The sequence below is a fragment of the Nipponia nippon genome, unplaced genomic scaffold (assembly GCF_047370975.1).
Source record: "Nipponia nippon isolate SJK-2023a ecotype South Korea unplaced genomic scaffold, ASM4737097v1 scaffold_6, whole genome shotgun sequence".
Lineage (NCBI taxonomy): Eukaryota > Metazoa > Chordata > Aves > Pelecaniformes > Threskiornithidae > Nipponia > Nipponia nippon.
In genome coordinates this window covers 10,386,199-10,402,961 of record NW_028262380.1, presented here as the reverse complement: position 1 = coordinate 10,402,961, position 16,763 = coordinate 10,386,199, and the positions used below count along the sequence as shown (strand labels likewise).

Sequence of the window (16,763 nt, the reverse complement as noted above, 5' to 3'; positions counted from 1 at the left end):
AGCTCTTTAAAGACAGCCGCACTATTCTCAAAAGGAAAAAACCCACAACTGAGGATCTCATTAAGTACATCTTCAACTTGACACTTAGAAAAGTTATAATTTCGACTTCTGAAGTGAGAAAGAAGTTCTCGGAATCTGCCTCATCTAGTGATCAATGGCCGCTGTTACTTTTTTTTTTTTTTTTAAAGTGTCTTCTAGCTGTTACAACTACAGCAAGATGCAAGCACTATTATAACTCAGGTTAGATCGCCAAGGTAAGATTTTTCACATGGGGCAATTCAAACTAAACAGTGTCTTATTAATAATAATAATCTCAAGGTCTTTTGAAGAATAAGCCCCCATAATTATACAATAATATTGTTATTACAAACAGCATACAAATTTAATAGCTTCCCATGCATGCAATCTAGCATTTAAAAATCCTGCATAAAATAGAATTGACTGTTCTGACTTTTCATTCTAGTGGCGAGGTAATCATTCCAAGCAACCAGTCTTGCGGATGGTAAATAATGTTCTATTAAAAGCAATATTCCAAACTACTTTGAAACGAACTTAAAAAATCCTCTTAGCAATTCATAGATATTTTTCAAAGTGCTATACCTATCCACCAGCTCTTTCATTCCTTCTTTATCTGGTACCAAAGATTGGTCTTGGTCATCTGCCAAAGGGGTCCCAGCTTGGCGATATATACACCGAACCATGTATCTTACTTCTGACCAGTAATTTTGAAGCTGCTGAGGTTCACGTTCAGGCTCTGCTGAATTTTCTCTGCAAATAATGACAAAAATGATTACTCTCTATTTGTGCATCGCATGGGTGTATTGATTCCTACTATGCTGAAGATGCTCTTCAGGAAAAACAACAAACATCTGAAAACACCTAAAATAAAGTACATGCCTAAAATAAAGTATAAAATTGGATAAAAGCTGCCATCCATAAGTTACTGTTATTGTCAGATAGCCTGTTTAAACAGTTTAAGCATACACCAACAAATAAGTTGCCACACTGCCGACAGTCTGACTACAGGCACCACGCTATTCAGTTTGAATTCAGTTCTTACCTGCGCTCATTACAGGCCTCACAATTGCATGCTATGTCTGAAGGAGAGGAATTGCTAAGATCTGCAGCAGGCACCGTCTGCGCACCAACAGTTATTCTTCCTCCTCCTACAGATTCCTGCTGTGATCCACTGTTTCCAAGAGGCATGTGCAAAAGGAAATCTTGGCTCTGAAAAGAAAAAAACACAGGTAGCCTTCAGTTTGTAAGGTAGAAGACTGAAACGTTAATAGGTAGGCAAATATTAATGTGGCAATTCTTAGTGCTGAATGTATTTTGGGAGGACACTCAACCAGGCACAAAGAATTTACCTTCAAAAAGCCTAATAAATGCAAGATATGGACTGAGAAAACCAATGATATAAATACAGTTTCATTCCTAATAACCAAAGTATGTTGGTTATAATTATCACCTTTATGTACTCCAGCATAAACAATGAACTAAGCTAAAGGAAGGCTTGCATCATCCATGATTAATCATAAGCTAGTAACATCTCTTCAGTCTCTATTTGACAGTATGTTTGACTTTTGTGGTTCAACAATCCCTTCTAGCAAAAAGCATAAAATCTCCTTGTTTATAACACCCAGACATACTACTTCACAGTAATGGATGTTAGAAAGCTGCTGTCACTGGGAATGGATGCTACCTCCTGTGTACAGTGCTGCTCAGTACTAGCAGATGACACAAACCTCTCTCCCAAGGCTACTGGTATTTTGGTCTCCCGTTTCTCTCCCTTCTCTGAGCTCCACCCTCAGTACATACCATGCTTCCCTCCTGCACCCTCACCGGGTTGCCACCAGCTTTCTGTGGCACCAGGCAGAGACCTCTCCCACATCGGGAGCATGATGGAAAGGGGATTTTTGTGCTTCACCCCAGATCCTGGAGCAGGATGCAGACACAGCTCAAAACAAACCTGCATGCATTTGCTGCCAACAGCAAGACGAGCTACCGGGGATGGTGCTGAGGCAAACCAAGCTAGGTAACGAGAGCAACAGCAGCCTGAACACAGGAGCATCTACAGCAAACCACTTATACTCTGGCTTGCAGTGACTGATAACAGTCACTCTTCTTTAGCCCATTTCGGTTTTCTTCCCTAGCTGGTTTCTCTAATTTGACTAGCCACCTAATCAATTTAGTTGCTTTTTTAAGTCAAGCTTCCCAATTTGTAAAATCCTTTTGCTGTTTGCTTTTAAAAATTCCTCTTTAAATAAGAAAACAGTTGCCAAATTAAAAAAAAAAAAAAAGGTCAATTTTTATTTTACCTGCAGTATCTATAACTTAGCAAAACATTTAGGAAGCAAATCCTGCCTTCCTTGCACTTGTAGGACACTTCTTTACTAGTTCATTAAACAGAGCTTAAATATGTCAAAAATTCTGACTCAACTGAACAACGTGCTTCAGTCTTGCTATGCTTTGAACTCTCTAGGATGTTTTTACCATCAGACTACCAGTATAATTCCCTGAGATGTAATCTCCTTTGATTAATTTTACTAACCCTTGTTAACAGCAAGAATATCAGTAAAGACTAGTTGTATACAGGTGACATACTCTTAGATTTTCCTTAGAAAAACTATGTTAACTGTGCTTTTAACATAAGCTTAACAACATATGCTATACAAAGACAATTTTTCTTCACACTGATTTATTTACCAAAATAAAAATCTGTATGTACCTATGGGCATGTGCACAGTCTGTTAGCTCTCTACAAGGAGATGCCAGCTGGAATCTATAGTGATTCCAGTTACTGCAAGTGTGTGGCTTCCCAGATCAGTTGTGAAGATTTGGTTCTGCAGTACAGCATCATAGTTTACTTCTAATGGCGTTTTGCTGGACCTGTAAATGAACTACTGCTATCTTTCTGCTACACTGAGCACAGCTCTTAAGTGAGGCTGAATTCTCATTTGTACATATGTTTTAACACTTCATTTAGTAAATAATCACAACTTGAAATATTAGCACCATGTATTAAATCGGTGTTTGCAGTGCTACAACAAAGAATAAGAAAATATTATATGCATACTATGCACAGTTGTGCTGCTTTATCAAAAAAATACAGGAAAGAAAAGACAACAAGAGTCGGACACATGCAGGAAGGTGGCAGTGCAAGTGGAGTGACTCAAGAACACTACTGAAAGAACAAGGAAAGTTCAGGTAGTTTACCTCACAAAGGAGGGAAAGTACACATGAGCAGACAGAGAATAGAAATAAGGTTTCATGATTAAAATTACATCAGTAAGAGCAGAAGAAACAGAATTTAAGTAAAGGGGAAAAGGATAAAGCATGAGAACCAATAAATTGAAAGGCCAAAAAAACAGCAAGAAACAAATCCAAGCCTTGTTCTACTCAAAAAATCTAAAACTCAGAATCAGAACTCCTCATTTTTGGAACAACTTGCCTGTTCAGTTTAGCTCACAGGAAAACCAACTCAAAATCTCCTAAAATATTTTTTAAGCACTTACAGTTTAAGTGGTTCCAAAGCAAAAAGCAGCCTTCAGCCCATAACAACATACCTTCTTAGTCTACTAAATTGAAGTACTTCAACTTACCACAAGAGATTGCTCTATTGTAGCATGCCTTTCCTCCTTTTCGACTGTTCGTCGACAGTCTGGACACACCCACAGTGGAAGATGCAGCATATTGTTTGCTTTTGGAGATGTGGAAAGTGCTGTTTTGCTAGAATTTTTTATTCCGCTCTCTGAAAGCGAAGTATCTTTTCGTTCACTTCTACAAAGAAGACAATGCTCGCCAGTTGTATATGGTGCCCTTTGGCCCAAGCCAAAGGTAAACGGTGTCTAGAAGTAAATGTTTTGACAGATAACTGGTTATTCACAGAATACGTTCCAGAAAAACTTATTCTGAGATTTAAAACAAAACAAAACAAAACAAAACAAAAAAAAAAACAAACCAAACCATATTTTAACAGTCCTCATTAAATGGTGAATATTTGGAGTGTCCCAAGATCAAACACAGCAGTGTTAACATCCATGTGACAAACAGTTCTGATTATGAATACACTCCCATTTAAAAAGTAAGGTTTTCACGGAGCATGGACCACAGCTTTCCTCTCTAAAATAATTCAGCCTAGATGCAATAATCTAGTAAGTAATATAAGCAAGGGATAGTACAATTCCTTTTACTGTTGTCATTCTTAGAGATAAAAAGGAAAATAACTGCTCCTTGAAGTTTTGCATCACCTCCTTTTTCAATATTAACTGAAATAAAGACACTTTCAGCTAAGCTTGGTACAAAATAAAAGCTTAACTTAGTTTTAACAAAACCAATCAGTAGGGTCTTAAAATCCACTATCAGCTATTGAATAAAGTAGACTTGGTAACTTAGGAGAACAGAGGCAGTTCAAAACTTACTTTCTCTTCCAGGATGCTACTGTGCATGAAATTATGGTTCAACCATCAGATGCTGACTATTCACCAAGACTGATACTCAAAAACATGTCAAGCAGCACAAGCCAAACAGAACCCAACTTTACAACACATAAGCGAAGTTATAATGAATGGAACAAAACCTTTTGTAAAGGCAGAATCACAGATTTGTCTGATTACATGACAGCTACTAGCTCTGCCTTAATTAGCAAGACCTTCTATATAAACCTCAAAACAGTTAAATCCTTTCTCAAAGGAAAGGCAAAATTTAAATAAGTCATTCAAGCAAAGCATTCCTCTAGATACTGCTCCAACCTCAATACTAACAAAAATACCGTTTTAAAGATCCTGTAGGGCTGAACTGCACTAGCACAGGTGAAAAGTTCTTTAGGGCAAAGGACTAGTTGAAGCTGTAACACAATTCACTAACTCTCTTCTTGTCTTCACAGCAACAACAAATCCATTCCCTATTGCTGACATCTGAAGAAAAACAGCACAGAACTACAAGCTCTGATTTTTGTGTTCTTTGCATTTATAAAAACTGACAGACGCAGCAATATGGAAAGAAAAACTGAGAATTCTAGACATCCAAAAACAGACACTGAATTCATCTCCACAAGTATCTTCTTATCTTTCAGAAGTTCACGAGAAATTTAAGTGAATGGATTTAGCAAGAACAGCTAATCTCTTTACTCACTGAAGCCACTTCAAGAATTCACACCTAAGCACTAAGGCAAGAAAAAGAACACAATTTCCCCAGGTGTCTACTGTAGGTTTTCAGAAAACATTCTCACAAGGGAAGACTCGCTCTACCTCCTGAAAGTCTGGAACCATCCCCTAACTGGCTCTACAAGCACAAACAGATTTCTCAGGTTAGGCATTCCTCTTGGCTGACCTGCGCTCAACTGCAGATCTTACTAATGCCTAAAAACCCTGCATGCAGGAGGCCATGGCTGCTCATCCTCTTAGCCCCAAAAGTTTCTTTGCTAAAATAATTTTTTTTGATGCCAGATTAAGTCTCTGTTGGAATGACAATGACATCTTAATAACTACTGCAGGCAAATCATTATGAACATCATCTGCAGGACATCTTCCAACAAGTAGGAAAACCAGAGGACAAAAATGTAAAACTCCAGAAGTTAAGACGACCTGACACTTACTCTTTTGCAAAGGTAAGGGTCATGGCAAACATATCCCAGCCATGCTGCAAGGACTTCTAGAAGTTAACACTTGCGTGTGTAATTTGCTTAAAGTTGCATCATGATCATTAAAAAAAGCAATGGCAAATACAGCAGGAACAATAATCTTAATTCTGGCCACTTCACAGACTCAGTAAAACTATAACAATCTCCCAACTGGGCCTGTATTTATGACATATGAAGTTCAAATGAAAGCACTTGGTTCCTAGAGCACAGTGCAAATCAACTGTTAAGAATGAAATTTGGTTAGAAATAAACTGCTTAGAAATTTGACAGTTAGAACCTTGACAAAATCTAGACCATAAGCATCTCAGTTTCCTGTTACAGCTCTGTCATACCAAAATGAAGCTATGAATTTCAGTTTCTTATTTATTTAGAAGATGATGCAGTAACGGTTCATGTGACCATTTCAACAACAGCAGTAAATTCTTCCTGGGTTAGATGAGCTTGCAATTAGGTCACGTATACATTTGCGCGTGTCTTCAGAGTAATCAGAGCAAAGTGTGCATTTTGAGGAAAGCAAGATATTTTTCCACTAGTCAAGCTTAAAAAAAAAAAAGTGTGATGCATCTCTAAGAAAACACCCAGTCTCACTTTCTCTCAGAAACATGTTCAGATATAACATTCATAAATGAAAGCTGGAAGTAGGACAAGCTGGAACAGAAATAACTGCACCTCTGCTATGTATTTAGATTTATTTCCAAGAATAACTTTATTACCATAAAAACTGCGTAGATTTTTTTTACATCTATGTTCAATTTCAAGCTTATTATAATAATAAAATTTTACTTTAGAAATAGTAGCTTTCCCTTCTTTTTAAAGCTTGAATAGCAAAGTCATCAGAAACTGACCCCATTAGCCAAGTCCCAATCTCAGAGATGGAGGTCCTTCTGAAGAGTTCTCTCTAGCACATTTAATTCTGTTTAATAAATTATTCTGCTATCATATGCACCCACAAAATTTGGCTGCACGTACCTGAGAAACACCTGTGAATTCTGATCCAACAGAACTGTCTGTAAACTGTGTACCATTTAGCGAAACCTGGAAAAAATTAATAGTACATTGGTTACAATAGTTGAGTTTAATGCTGAAAAGAGCATTAAAAAAATTAAACAACAAACCCTTCCTCTGCATCTGAGGGTTAATAAAACAGCTTTTGAAACCTGAATGATTGTTTGACTGCAGAGATGGAAAATCCCTTTTCCTTTGTAAAAATAGTTCTACAGATGCAAAAGTTTACAATTTATGTATTTAAACTTCTACACTATAGCTGTTTTATTAGCAATGCAACTCTGAGATGGAAGAATTGATACAGGAAAAAAGAAAAGTCATAAGCAAAATGACATTTTTCCTTCTGTATTTGATTGTTTGCATTTAGCTTTTAAACTTCTATTGTGAATTGAGACAATTACCAAAGATTCTTGCCTTTTGAAAGTTGAATACAATGCTGCTCAGAAAAATATGCAGTGTTAACCAGGAAGACTCTTCCACAACAAGCCTCCAAATGGCATTCAACTATTCTGCTGCAGAAGCCTTCCTCCTGCCCCAGGTTATAATTCACATAGAAGAGATCTCTGAGAGGTTTCTGTACCTTGGTTTCTCCACAAGTGTTACGGAGACTACTACACTAGATATCAAAGAAGTGCCTTTCACAAGCCCCAAGTGTTTTCATACAGCATTATTTGAGGACACTAAAACAAGAGTAAAGCTAAGACAGCATACAAATTCAAGTCAGCGACAACGAAGAACCCTAGATCATACTGACTTGAAGAAAAGGCATTTGATTTTTAAAAAAATGGGAAAGGGGAGATAAAGTAAGCCAATTTTTTTAGTCTTTATTTTCCCTCTTCTTGAGCACTGGTTTATCTCTTGAACTTCAGATATAATTTACCTCATGCCACCTTTCACATGTTCCTGCTAACCTCTTCTTGCTCTCCAGTTTTGCACCTGCTATTATTGCCTGGTACTAATATTTCTAAGACTGCTCTAAAGACCACAATAAAACTCAGCCTGTTTAACGTAGGAACCCCCCCATCTTGTGTGTTGGATTTACAGAGCTCAGAAAATATTTTTACCCTGCTACCAAACCAGGAACCAAAACTAGAGCCTCCTCCAGTACAAAGGAGCGTCCTTCAGTTTTATACATCCACAGGATTACAGACTGCTTGGTTTATAGAGCCAGCATGATTACTGCAAAGCCATTGTCTTCAGCCGGATTTTTCAAAGGCAAAGTAGAGGATAAATCACAATCTTCAAATCATCGCTAGAGAAGATACAAATAAGAAACCACACAATTTCACTTACATACCCTATGCTAACTTTCAAGAGTATGTATCTAAGAAAAAACCCTCACAGGCAAGTCAAGCATCTCAGATCGAAAACCATGGGAGCAAAAATGCTGATGTAGAACAAGTTCCCTATTTTTATTCAGCCACTTTCCAAAAAATGGAAAAAACAAAAGGTCTTTTGAATTAAAGAAAGTCGTCTTCACCAAGAAAAGAAATCCTCCAGTATTGGAGGTCCACTGGTTCTATGCATTCAAGAACAAAGAAACCAATAAGAAATTTTAGAATAAAATTAGTACCTGCAGCTCAAAAAAAAAAAAAAAATTATTGGAGAAAATTCAAAAAAGACAAATTTATCCAAAAAACATTACCTATTCATTAAGGGAGTACACTTACCTCCTTTACATTCAAGACAGTGATAACAAGAAATGCATGAGCTGTCACATTTAAACATGAAGATGTTGAGTGACCAAGCTGAAGGCAGTCAAAAATATTACAAAAGCAAAGACAAAAACAGTGGGAGGCTTTTGTTATGCACTAAATGTCACAGGATGCCAAGACAAAATACTGAACATCAGGAATGAGTCCTTCATGGACTAGTTGTCACGCTACTAACAAAAGAAAAGGGATCTCTTGATCCTAAGCACTGTGCAGAATTTCATTCAAAATATTAGTGCAGAATTTAGGAGTGACCTAAATATCTGCAGGAGGAACAAACACCTAGGAATTTTAAGAAAGGAATTGGACAAATAGGAGGAACCTTAAAGAGAATCATCAAAAAATTAGATGTCTGTAGATAGTGAGATTTAAGACATTGTATGTGTGGTTTAGAGCAAATATAAAAATCACAAAAAGGACTTAAGAGGGGCGAATAACAACATGACAAGCAAGGGAAGGAGATGGCTAAATAGCATATTACAGAAAACATTAGAGGAATCTCGCAGAAATTGTTCAAATGGGGCTCAAACAATAGCAAGCTAAAAACAGACAGAGAGGAAAAAAAATATGAGACAGTCTCACAAATAATTTAAGGAAGTGAAGAAAAAGTATAAAAACTACAACTAAATCCTTTTTCAAGGCACATGAGGAGCAAGAAGGAGTAGGCAGCCTGTAAGGCTGAAGTAAACAAATAGATGCATTAAAAAATGCTCAAACAAGCTAAAGTCATGGCAGAAACACCAGATTTATTTTTCACATCTTCATGTTCACTATGGAGGAGTTTAAAAGATACTCTCCCGGTGAAAGACTTCTTTATGGAAGATGCATTAGAGGATCTGTTTCAAAGCAAAGCACTGCTAGAAAAAAAGTATGGAGCAAATGGGTAACTCAAAAATTAGCAAACCACCAAGAGCGGATGACATTCAGCCAAGAGTCCTAAGGAAGCTCAAGGATGTTACAGTTGCACTAATAATTTCAGTATGTTAATCCTTGCTTTATACTTCACCAGCACTAGAGGAGCAGAAAATTATTTTTTAAAATTATTTATTTATTAAGCTTTCAAAGCAGATCTAGGAAACTGCTGTTATCCGAAGTCTGTAGCAACAAAGGGACCAAGATGACAACGTTAACTAATAGCTCTAAATTCTTCATGTAACTAAAGAGACTGGAGAATGGCAGAAGGACCTCACAAGATCCAGTTACTGGGCCATATGTTGACAGATATAATTCTATGTGCAGAGATTTAAAGTAGAAGTGACAAGCTAGACAGCTGTCTCTTCTGGACAACTCTAACTGTTAGGTTTTTTTTTTATTAAAGAACACTTATTTTTACAGTCCCGAGTATCCTTTTTAATGACTTCAAAGTTTTATATTTTAAAAACCTATTTTGTGAAGGTAAGTGCCAGAAGGAAAGCTGGCATGGATCAGGAACATGGGAATCTGTGCGTGCACTCTTCACCGTAATGGAAAGGGGGCGGGGGGGAAGGCAGAATCTTCCTGTTCTTTCTATAAACGTTAGTTACAATGGAAAAGAAGTTACTGTTTTTCTTGCAAGCTGCTGTCACATTAATTCACTCTAAAATGTTAATTTTCTTGAGAATACGGCATACACCATCTTGGCACAGTATAATTCGTACCAGAAAGTATGAAGAGAGTGAGAATCACAGCTTAAACAATACTCCTTGATTTCACCTGAATGACCCTGAAGAACCAGTTGAGCAATTAGAACACAAACACTCAAAGACTGCCATAATTTGCTCTAATAGCCTGTCACAATCAAAATCAGACCTTCAGTGGCTGAGTGACATATTACTAGACAACACACCCCCATCTTTCTCGCAGTTGAAGCCTGGTGAAGTCACACAAACATCATGAAAGCGAGAGTGATGCAATGTCTCAGGAGAGCTCAGGAAAAGAAAAGCACGGGAAGAAAATTTAGATTTGACTCATTGTCACTGAACCCTAAAGAGTTCAGCAGAAATGTGATGCTCAAAAAAAAAAATAAATGCAGGATTTAATCAAATTCCTCCTGGGGGAAAACAACTGGAAAATACCGCACTGATTTTCTCATGCGCATTAGGAAAGATATAGACTAGAAAAAAAACCAAAAAAACACCCAAAAAACCCCAGTGTTACCAAGAGACAATTAGGGCCACACTTTATTCTACAAGGTCCTAATATAACAAAGGTATTCCTGTGGTGGATTGACCCTGGCTGGACGCCAGGTGCCCACCAAAGCCGCTCTATCACTCCCTCTCCTCAGCTGGACAGGGGAAAGAAAACATAACAAAAGGCTCATGGGTTGAGATAAGGACAGGGAGAGATCAGTCACCAATTACCGTCATGGGCAAAACAGACTCCACTTGGGCAAATTAGTCTAATTTGTTACCAATCAAAATCAGAGTAGGGTAATGAGAAATAAAACCAAATCTTAAAACACCTTGCCCCACCCCTCCCTTCTTCCTTGGCTTAACTTTACATCTGATTTTCTCTACCTCCTCCCCCTGAGCAGTGCAGAGGGACAGGGAATGGGGGCTGCGGTCACTGGATCGCACATTGTCTCTGCCGCTCCTTCCTCCTTAGGGGAGGACTCCTCACACTCCTCCCCTGCTCCAGCCTGGGTTCCCTCCCACGGCAGACAGTAGAATCATAAAATCATTAAGGTTGGAAAAGACCCTTAAAATCATTGAGTCCAACCGTTAACCTAGCACTACCAAGTCCACCATGAAACCAAGTCCCCAAGCACCACGTCTACCTGGCTTTTAAATACCTCCAGGGATGGAGACTCAACCACTTCCCTGGGCAGCCTGTGCCAGTGCCTGACTGCCCTTTCGGTGAAGCAGTTTTTCCTAATATCCAACCTAAACCTGCCCTGGCGCAGCTTGAGGCCGTTTCCTCTCGTCCTGTCACTTGTTACTAGGGAGAATAGACCGACCCCCACCTCGGTACAACCTCCTTTCAGGTAGTTGTAGAGAGTAAACTTCTCCAACGTGAGTCCTTCCCACGGGCTGCAGTTCTTCACGAGCTGCTCCAGCATGGGTCCCTTCCACCGGGTGCCGTCCTTCAGGAACAGACTGCTCCAGCGTGGGTCCCCTGCGGGGTCACAAGTCCTGCCAGCAAACCTGCTCCAGCCCGGGCTCCTCTCTCCATGGGTCCACAGGTCCTGCCAGGAGCCTGCTCCAGCACAAGCTTCCCACAGGGTCACAGCCTCCTTTGGGCATCCACCTGCTCCAGGGTGGGATCCTCCACGGGCTGCAGGTGGATATCTGCTCCACCATTAGCCTGCAGGGGGACAGCCTGCCTCACCATGGGCTTCACCATAGGCTGCACGGGGAGCTTTGCTCCAGCGCCTGGGGCACCTCCTCCCCTCCTCCTTCACTGACCTTGGTGTCTGCAGGGTTGCTCCTCTCACATATTCTCACTCCTCTCTCCATCTGCAATTGCGCAGGGTTTGGTTCCCCCCCCTTCTTAAATCTGTTATCCTAGAGGCGCTACCACCATTGCTGATGGGCTCGGCCTTAGCCAGTGGCAGGTTCGTCTTGGAGCCGGCTGCCGTTGGCTCTATCAGACACAGGGGAAGCTTCCAGCACCTTCTCACAGAAGCCACCCCTGTAGCCCCCCCACTACCAAAACCTTGCCGCATAAACCCAATACGATTCCATACCACTTGAATTAATTCCCTTATTTTCATATAGGGAGGTGAAAAATGAAGTTTGTTTCAACATCTGAAACAACACATTTTCTGTAAGCCTCTGAGTAACACTAAAGAAACCTACTGCACTTAACCCTGGCTACCCCCCCAAAACCCATCAAGATGTCTTGTCTATGTCACTTGCTCTCCTGCCTACACTTCTTGTGCCAAAACCTGTTTGCCACAGCTGTTCTGTGCTAAGCCTTCTCTCGAGCGCTTCCAGTCAGCGAGCACACTACGACACCACTCCGCAGCTTCCCATAGCAGCTCTGCCTCGCTTCCCATCGCTGTCGCTCAACGCCACTTGGGAGGCAGCAGTCTCAAGTCGCACTTGCTGGTGAAGACCTCCCTCCCCGCAGCCTGAAGCTTTGACTTGGGTGCTCTCCAGTCCCAGGCGGAGCTGTTCCTCTCCTCTCCCAGGCACAGCTAAATCAGTCACAGAACTGCTGCTGGCAGATGAGTGATGCTCACAAAATCCTAAGTGATTTTCAGATATGAAGAAAGACTTCTTTATGCCTTCAGTTCAAGAGATAGGAAACGATCTGATTTCAGTAAGTGAAAATTTAGGATCCTTCCTCCCTAACCCCAACTGATTTAAGGATAAGCCATTAGTGGAAGCCAAATGCATGGATGAGGGAAAAGAATGATGATAAATGCATGAGAGAGAGGTTCAACAGTAGGTAGAAAAAAAAAAATCTGATGCAGGACATCTCTGGACTGGTAAAACCTGGAAAGGCACACGGGAGGAGGATTATCCTACACACACACACACACACTGTAGTGCTCTTCTCCATTCATCGAATACCACGCACCGTCAGACAGGACAGCGTGCTGGCCAGACCTCCAGCACAGAAAGGTTCTGGGGTTTGTTTGCTTTAAACATTGCTCCTGAACATTGTCAGTGGTGACCGTAGTCTCTGCAGTAACAATAGCCTCCACAGAAGGTATGGTACAGCACTGAAGAAAGGTTATGTAAAAACCAGCAGTAAACCATCAACACTTATCCCCTCCTTAATCCGTTTTTAAGGCCACGTTATACCTAGTTAACATCTGGTACAGCCCAGTTTTTCAGAGGGAGAGCAAACAAACAGATTTACTTGGTAGTGTCATCACTCTTACCTATGTGATTTCATGTATTTCAACATTCTGATTATTTTTCACCTGCTGTACTTTAAGAAATCCATGAACATTTTTTAAGGCATTGGAAGTACCCATCCAAGAGATTAAGCAAAGGACTGTCTGGTTTCTCACAGAAAAGGTTGTCTTCACTACACCCTGGACAGACCAGTTCCATGCACCACATGAAAGTGAGAACAAACTCTCCCACCAAAATAGCGTAAACCCTGCAAGATATCAAACTACTGCAAAAACAACGCAAAACAAAGCATATGCCTAATAAAGCAGAATATTACCTGCACTACAAAAAAACAGTGTATTCCATCATTTTTTCATGATGGTAGTTGTTGTTAAGGGTGGTCTAACACTGAAAGAAACAGTCCAGGGAGGTCTTGGAATCAGGTGAATGATCACCCAGAACTATATTCAGGAATCCTCTTGGAGAGGATGACCACGTTACTACTGCAGCTACAGGAATATTTACGGTCCATATCGACATGGCCAAGAAACGCAGAAGTGCCCTCTGACGCAGCGTGCCTGGGCCCGCTGCACCCAGCGAGGGGTGGCTGGGCTGCCCAAGGTGACTGATGGTCCCTGCCCATGGTCATGAAAGTCTGATGCCAAAGCAGTAGGTGAACAGGAAATTTTTCTAATAGAAGGTAAGATAGAAGTCTAAAGACTTCTTATTTTTCATTGTTAAATAACCCCCAAAAGTACTAGAGGTTTTGCAGTAAGAGGACATGCCCTTTTAGAAAACCATACTAAAATCGTATTTTAAAAGAGATTAAACACAAGAGTTTTCTTCCTAGCACTGGAGAATGGAGAATGCAAAAGTAACATGCCAAACAACAGGCAGGAAAATAATCAGCAATACACAACACACTTCCAGGTTCACTGGCACAACAACATTCAAGAAACTCAAGCAGCTATCAGAGTTTATGATTATTGTTTCAGAGTTTTGACATCAGTTATACAAAATTTAATTCCAAAGAGCTTTTAAAAGCAATAGCTTGGAAATTGGTAAATGTTTGATCAGCAACAGTGAAAAGTTTGGAGGTTCCTACTTCCAAACATAGTCATGGTTTAGTGTGATGTAGTGACGCCGAACAGAATGCAGTTATACTTACACACTTGCTTGCCAGGGAGTCTCAGTATTACAGGAGACACACTGACAGAAAAAGTAATTCTTGATTAGCTGCAAACATCACCAACAAGGAAAGCTGTGAAGGTTTCCTACACAAAAAGATCCTTGTTTTCACTAAGGATGCCAAAGTACCAAATAGAAACCAGGGAAGGCAAAGACAAGGTGATAATAATTAAAATTCAAATATTCATATTAAGGCAGCCAACAATTGATCTGGCCAATTGATTAATTTTGCAGACTATTAATCCATTTTACCAAGCATGCTATTTTAAGCCTTAATACTCACAGACTCCTAAGTTATCCCTTTCCAGCCTAGCCTGCATTATTCTAGTGTAGTCCACGCTCTTGAGATAGGAAAACTTTTCAATGAAGAAAAACATATCCATAAACAAGTCAGTGATGCAAGAAGTCAGTGTCTTGGTACTCCTTTGAAAAGCTACTGGGCTACATGCAATTTCAGAGAATCTTTAAATCTTTATGTCAATTAACAGGGATATAGAAAAGTGGAGGCTGCAGAAGAACAAGCATTCCAAGGAGTGTCACGAGGCTTTTGTGACTCTCTTGATATCCAAAATTTGAAATACAAAATCTGAATATTACTCTCAAATACAGATAAAATACCTTTTAGATCTGAAATAATTAAGTAGCAGGAGAAAGAGAAGTTGCCAGAAGTTGAGCAACAGCCAAGAGTAAAGCATTAGTGAAAAACCTGGCAGAGGCTCAGGATGGCAGAAAGCACTGCACATCAATACAGCTAACGTGTTGACTCAACCCTTACTTACGCTGGTATCTAATACACAGCACATTTATGTGCAATAGCCATCGTACTTCACAGAAATCATTCACATCCTACCAGAGAGCTGTCAGATATATAACCTCACCATACTGTTCTAAAGTAGAAATAAGCCAAAACTCCACTCGACAGCCAAGGAGCTAAGCACAACGTGACTGCACACCCCCCTCCTGGTCAAAGAGGACTTTTGTGGAAGCAGATTTGCTGCAGAACACCATGGTAGCTGTGAGATGTATCAGCTAGTTATGATAACCAACTGCATGTTACTACAACTGATTTATGTACGATTTTTTGTATATACACATTTGGATAGGGCAGGTCTTGTGACTGTAAAGCACATTAGCCCATCGTGTCACGCTCCCTCCACCATGCTTAGCCAGCGGGAATTATGTACTCAAGGGCTAACCACAGGAAATAATCTATGAAGGGGGAAGGAGGAAGAGAGACAATGCTGGCACCAGGAAACGATGATTCATCGAACTTGAGAATTCACACTCATTTTGTTTGTAAAGACAAGCAAAAGACAGGAAAATGCTGGGCAGATAACACCAGTGTTGTGCTGAATTACAAACCCCAATACTTGTTTAAGGAGCTAACAAGGCTGTTGTCAAGTAGGTCACTCATTCAGCCCTCCAAAAGGTGAAGTATGATATTACTTCATATTAAGAACAACATATGAAGATAAATCTATTAAAAGTTTTTAAGATGTGATGACTGTCTATTGCCAAATACATTAATCCAAAATTAGGTACTCACTATCCAAGCATCTCCACAGAAAATATTTAGGAGCAAAATGGCTTCTTGTGCTACTGCTAAAATACACTTTGCGAGATCCCAGGTAAATTTCTTTTAAGCCAATATAACAAATGGTTTTCTTGGTTGTAGTTTCCTGGGAAATGCTCATTATTCATACACAATCAACATTATGAGACTTCAATAATTTTAGTGACACTTCCATTGCAATTTTAATCTTTTTAATGTAATAACATTGACTTTTCAGCATTTTCTTTATCAGGAAAAATTACACCATTACAGAATTTGAGTAACCCGCAAGACAGGTTCTCTGAAGGCTTCCCTTCTTCAAGAAGTCATATTATTAAAACTTATCACTTGGTTTTAAGTAAACATAACACTGTATTTCCATAGCTTAGTAAAAGCTACTCCTAAAATAAATTTTTGATGTCAAACAAGCTGACAAGCTGAGGACGGGAAGGCTTAATCTAGAAAGCTCAATCTACCTTGCATAGAGATAACGAAGCAAGTTTACTATGAATGACTCAAAACCCCAACATAATTATTCCTCTCCCCACACCCCCAAGATCCCAAACCTGATTTGCTTCTTTTCCAGCAGTGAAATCCCTTAGGACCTTTGATACTAAGTCAAAACGTCTCAGGAGTTTTCAACAGAAACTCAAATTATTTCAAAGGAAATACTTTTTCCAGTTGAAGCCTTTATCATTATAGCTGTTCAGTCTAGAGAGAAGAATTATAGAAAGTGTAAGTAGTAGGCATATACTGGACTTGTTCGAAAAAGACCAATATTTTCTTGTTTAGCAAAAGTTATGAGTTAAGAGAGAGGTTGGGGGTGGGTGGGAAAGCTGTCCCCGTCTCATCCATTTGGGGAGATACCCTAAAACAGAACCGAGATGACAAGTCTCTAC

The 16,763-nt window shown here is 39.7% G+C and overlaps 1 protein-coding gene across 4 annotated transcripts in view; it reads right to left on the bottom strand.

Annotated features, from left to right (window-relative positions):
* FAM193A (family with sequence similarity 193 member A) overlaps positions 1 to 16,763 on the bottom strand; it is an 84,904-nt gene that overhangs the window by 44,279 nt on the left and 23,862 nt on the right. For 3 of the 4 annotated variants that reach the window (XR_015700083.1, XM_087737839.1, XM_087737840.1), the window contains exons 2-5: positions 6,611 to 6,676; positions 3,603 to 3,848; positions 1,061 to 1,227; positions 601 to 768 (exon numbers count right to left, since the gene is read on the bottom strand). Coding sequence is in view for 3 of the 4 variants with exons in the window: in XM_087737839.1 (XP_087593965.1) it covers positions 601 to 768; positions 1,061 to 1,227; positions 3,603 to 3,848; positions 6,611 to 6,676 (647 nt within the window). In the remaining variant the exon portion in view is untranslated. Of the gene's footprint in view, positions 1 to 600; positions 769 to 1,060; positions 1,228 to 3,602; positions 3,849 to 6,610; positions 6,677 to 11,299; positions 11,615 to 16,763 lie in introns of those variants that run through there. The other variant, XM_087737842.1, reaches the window with a different exon arrangement.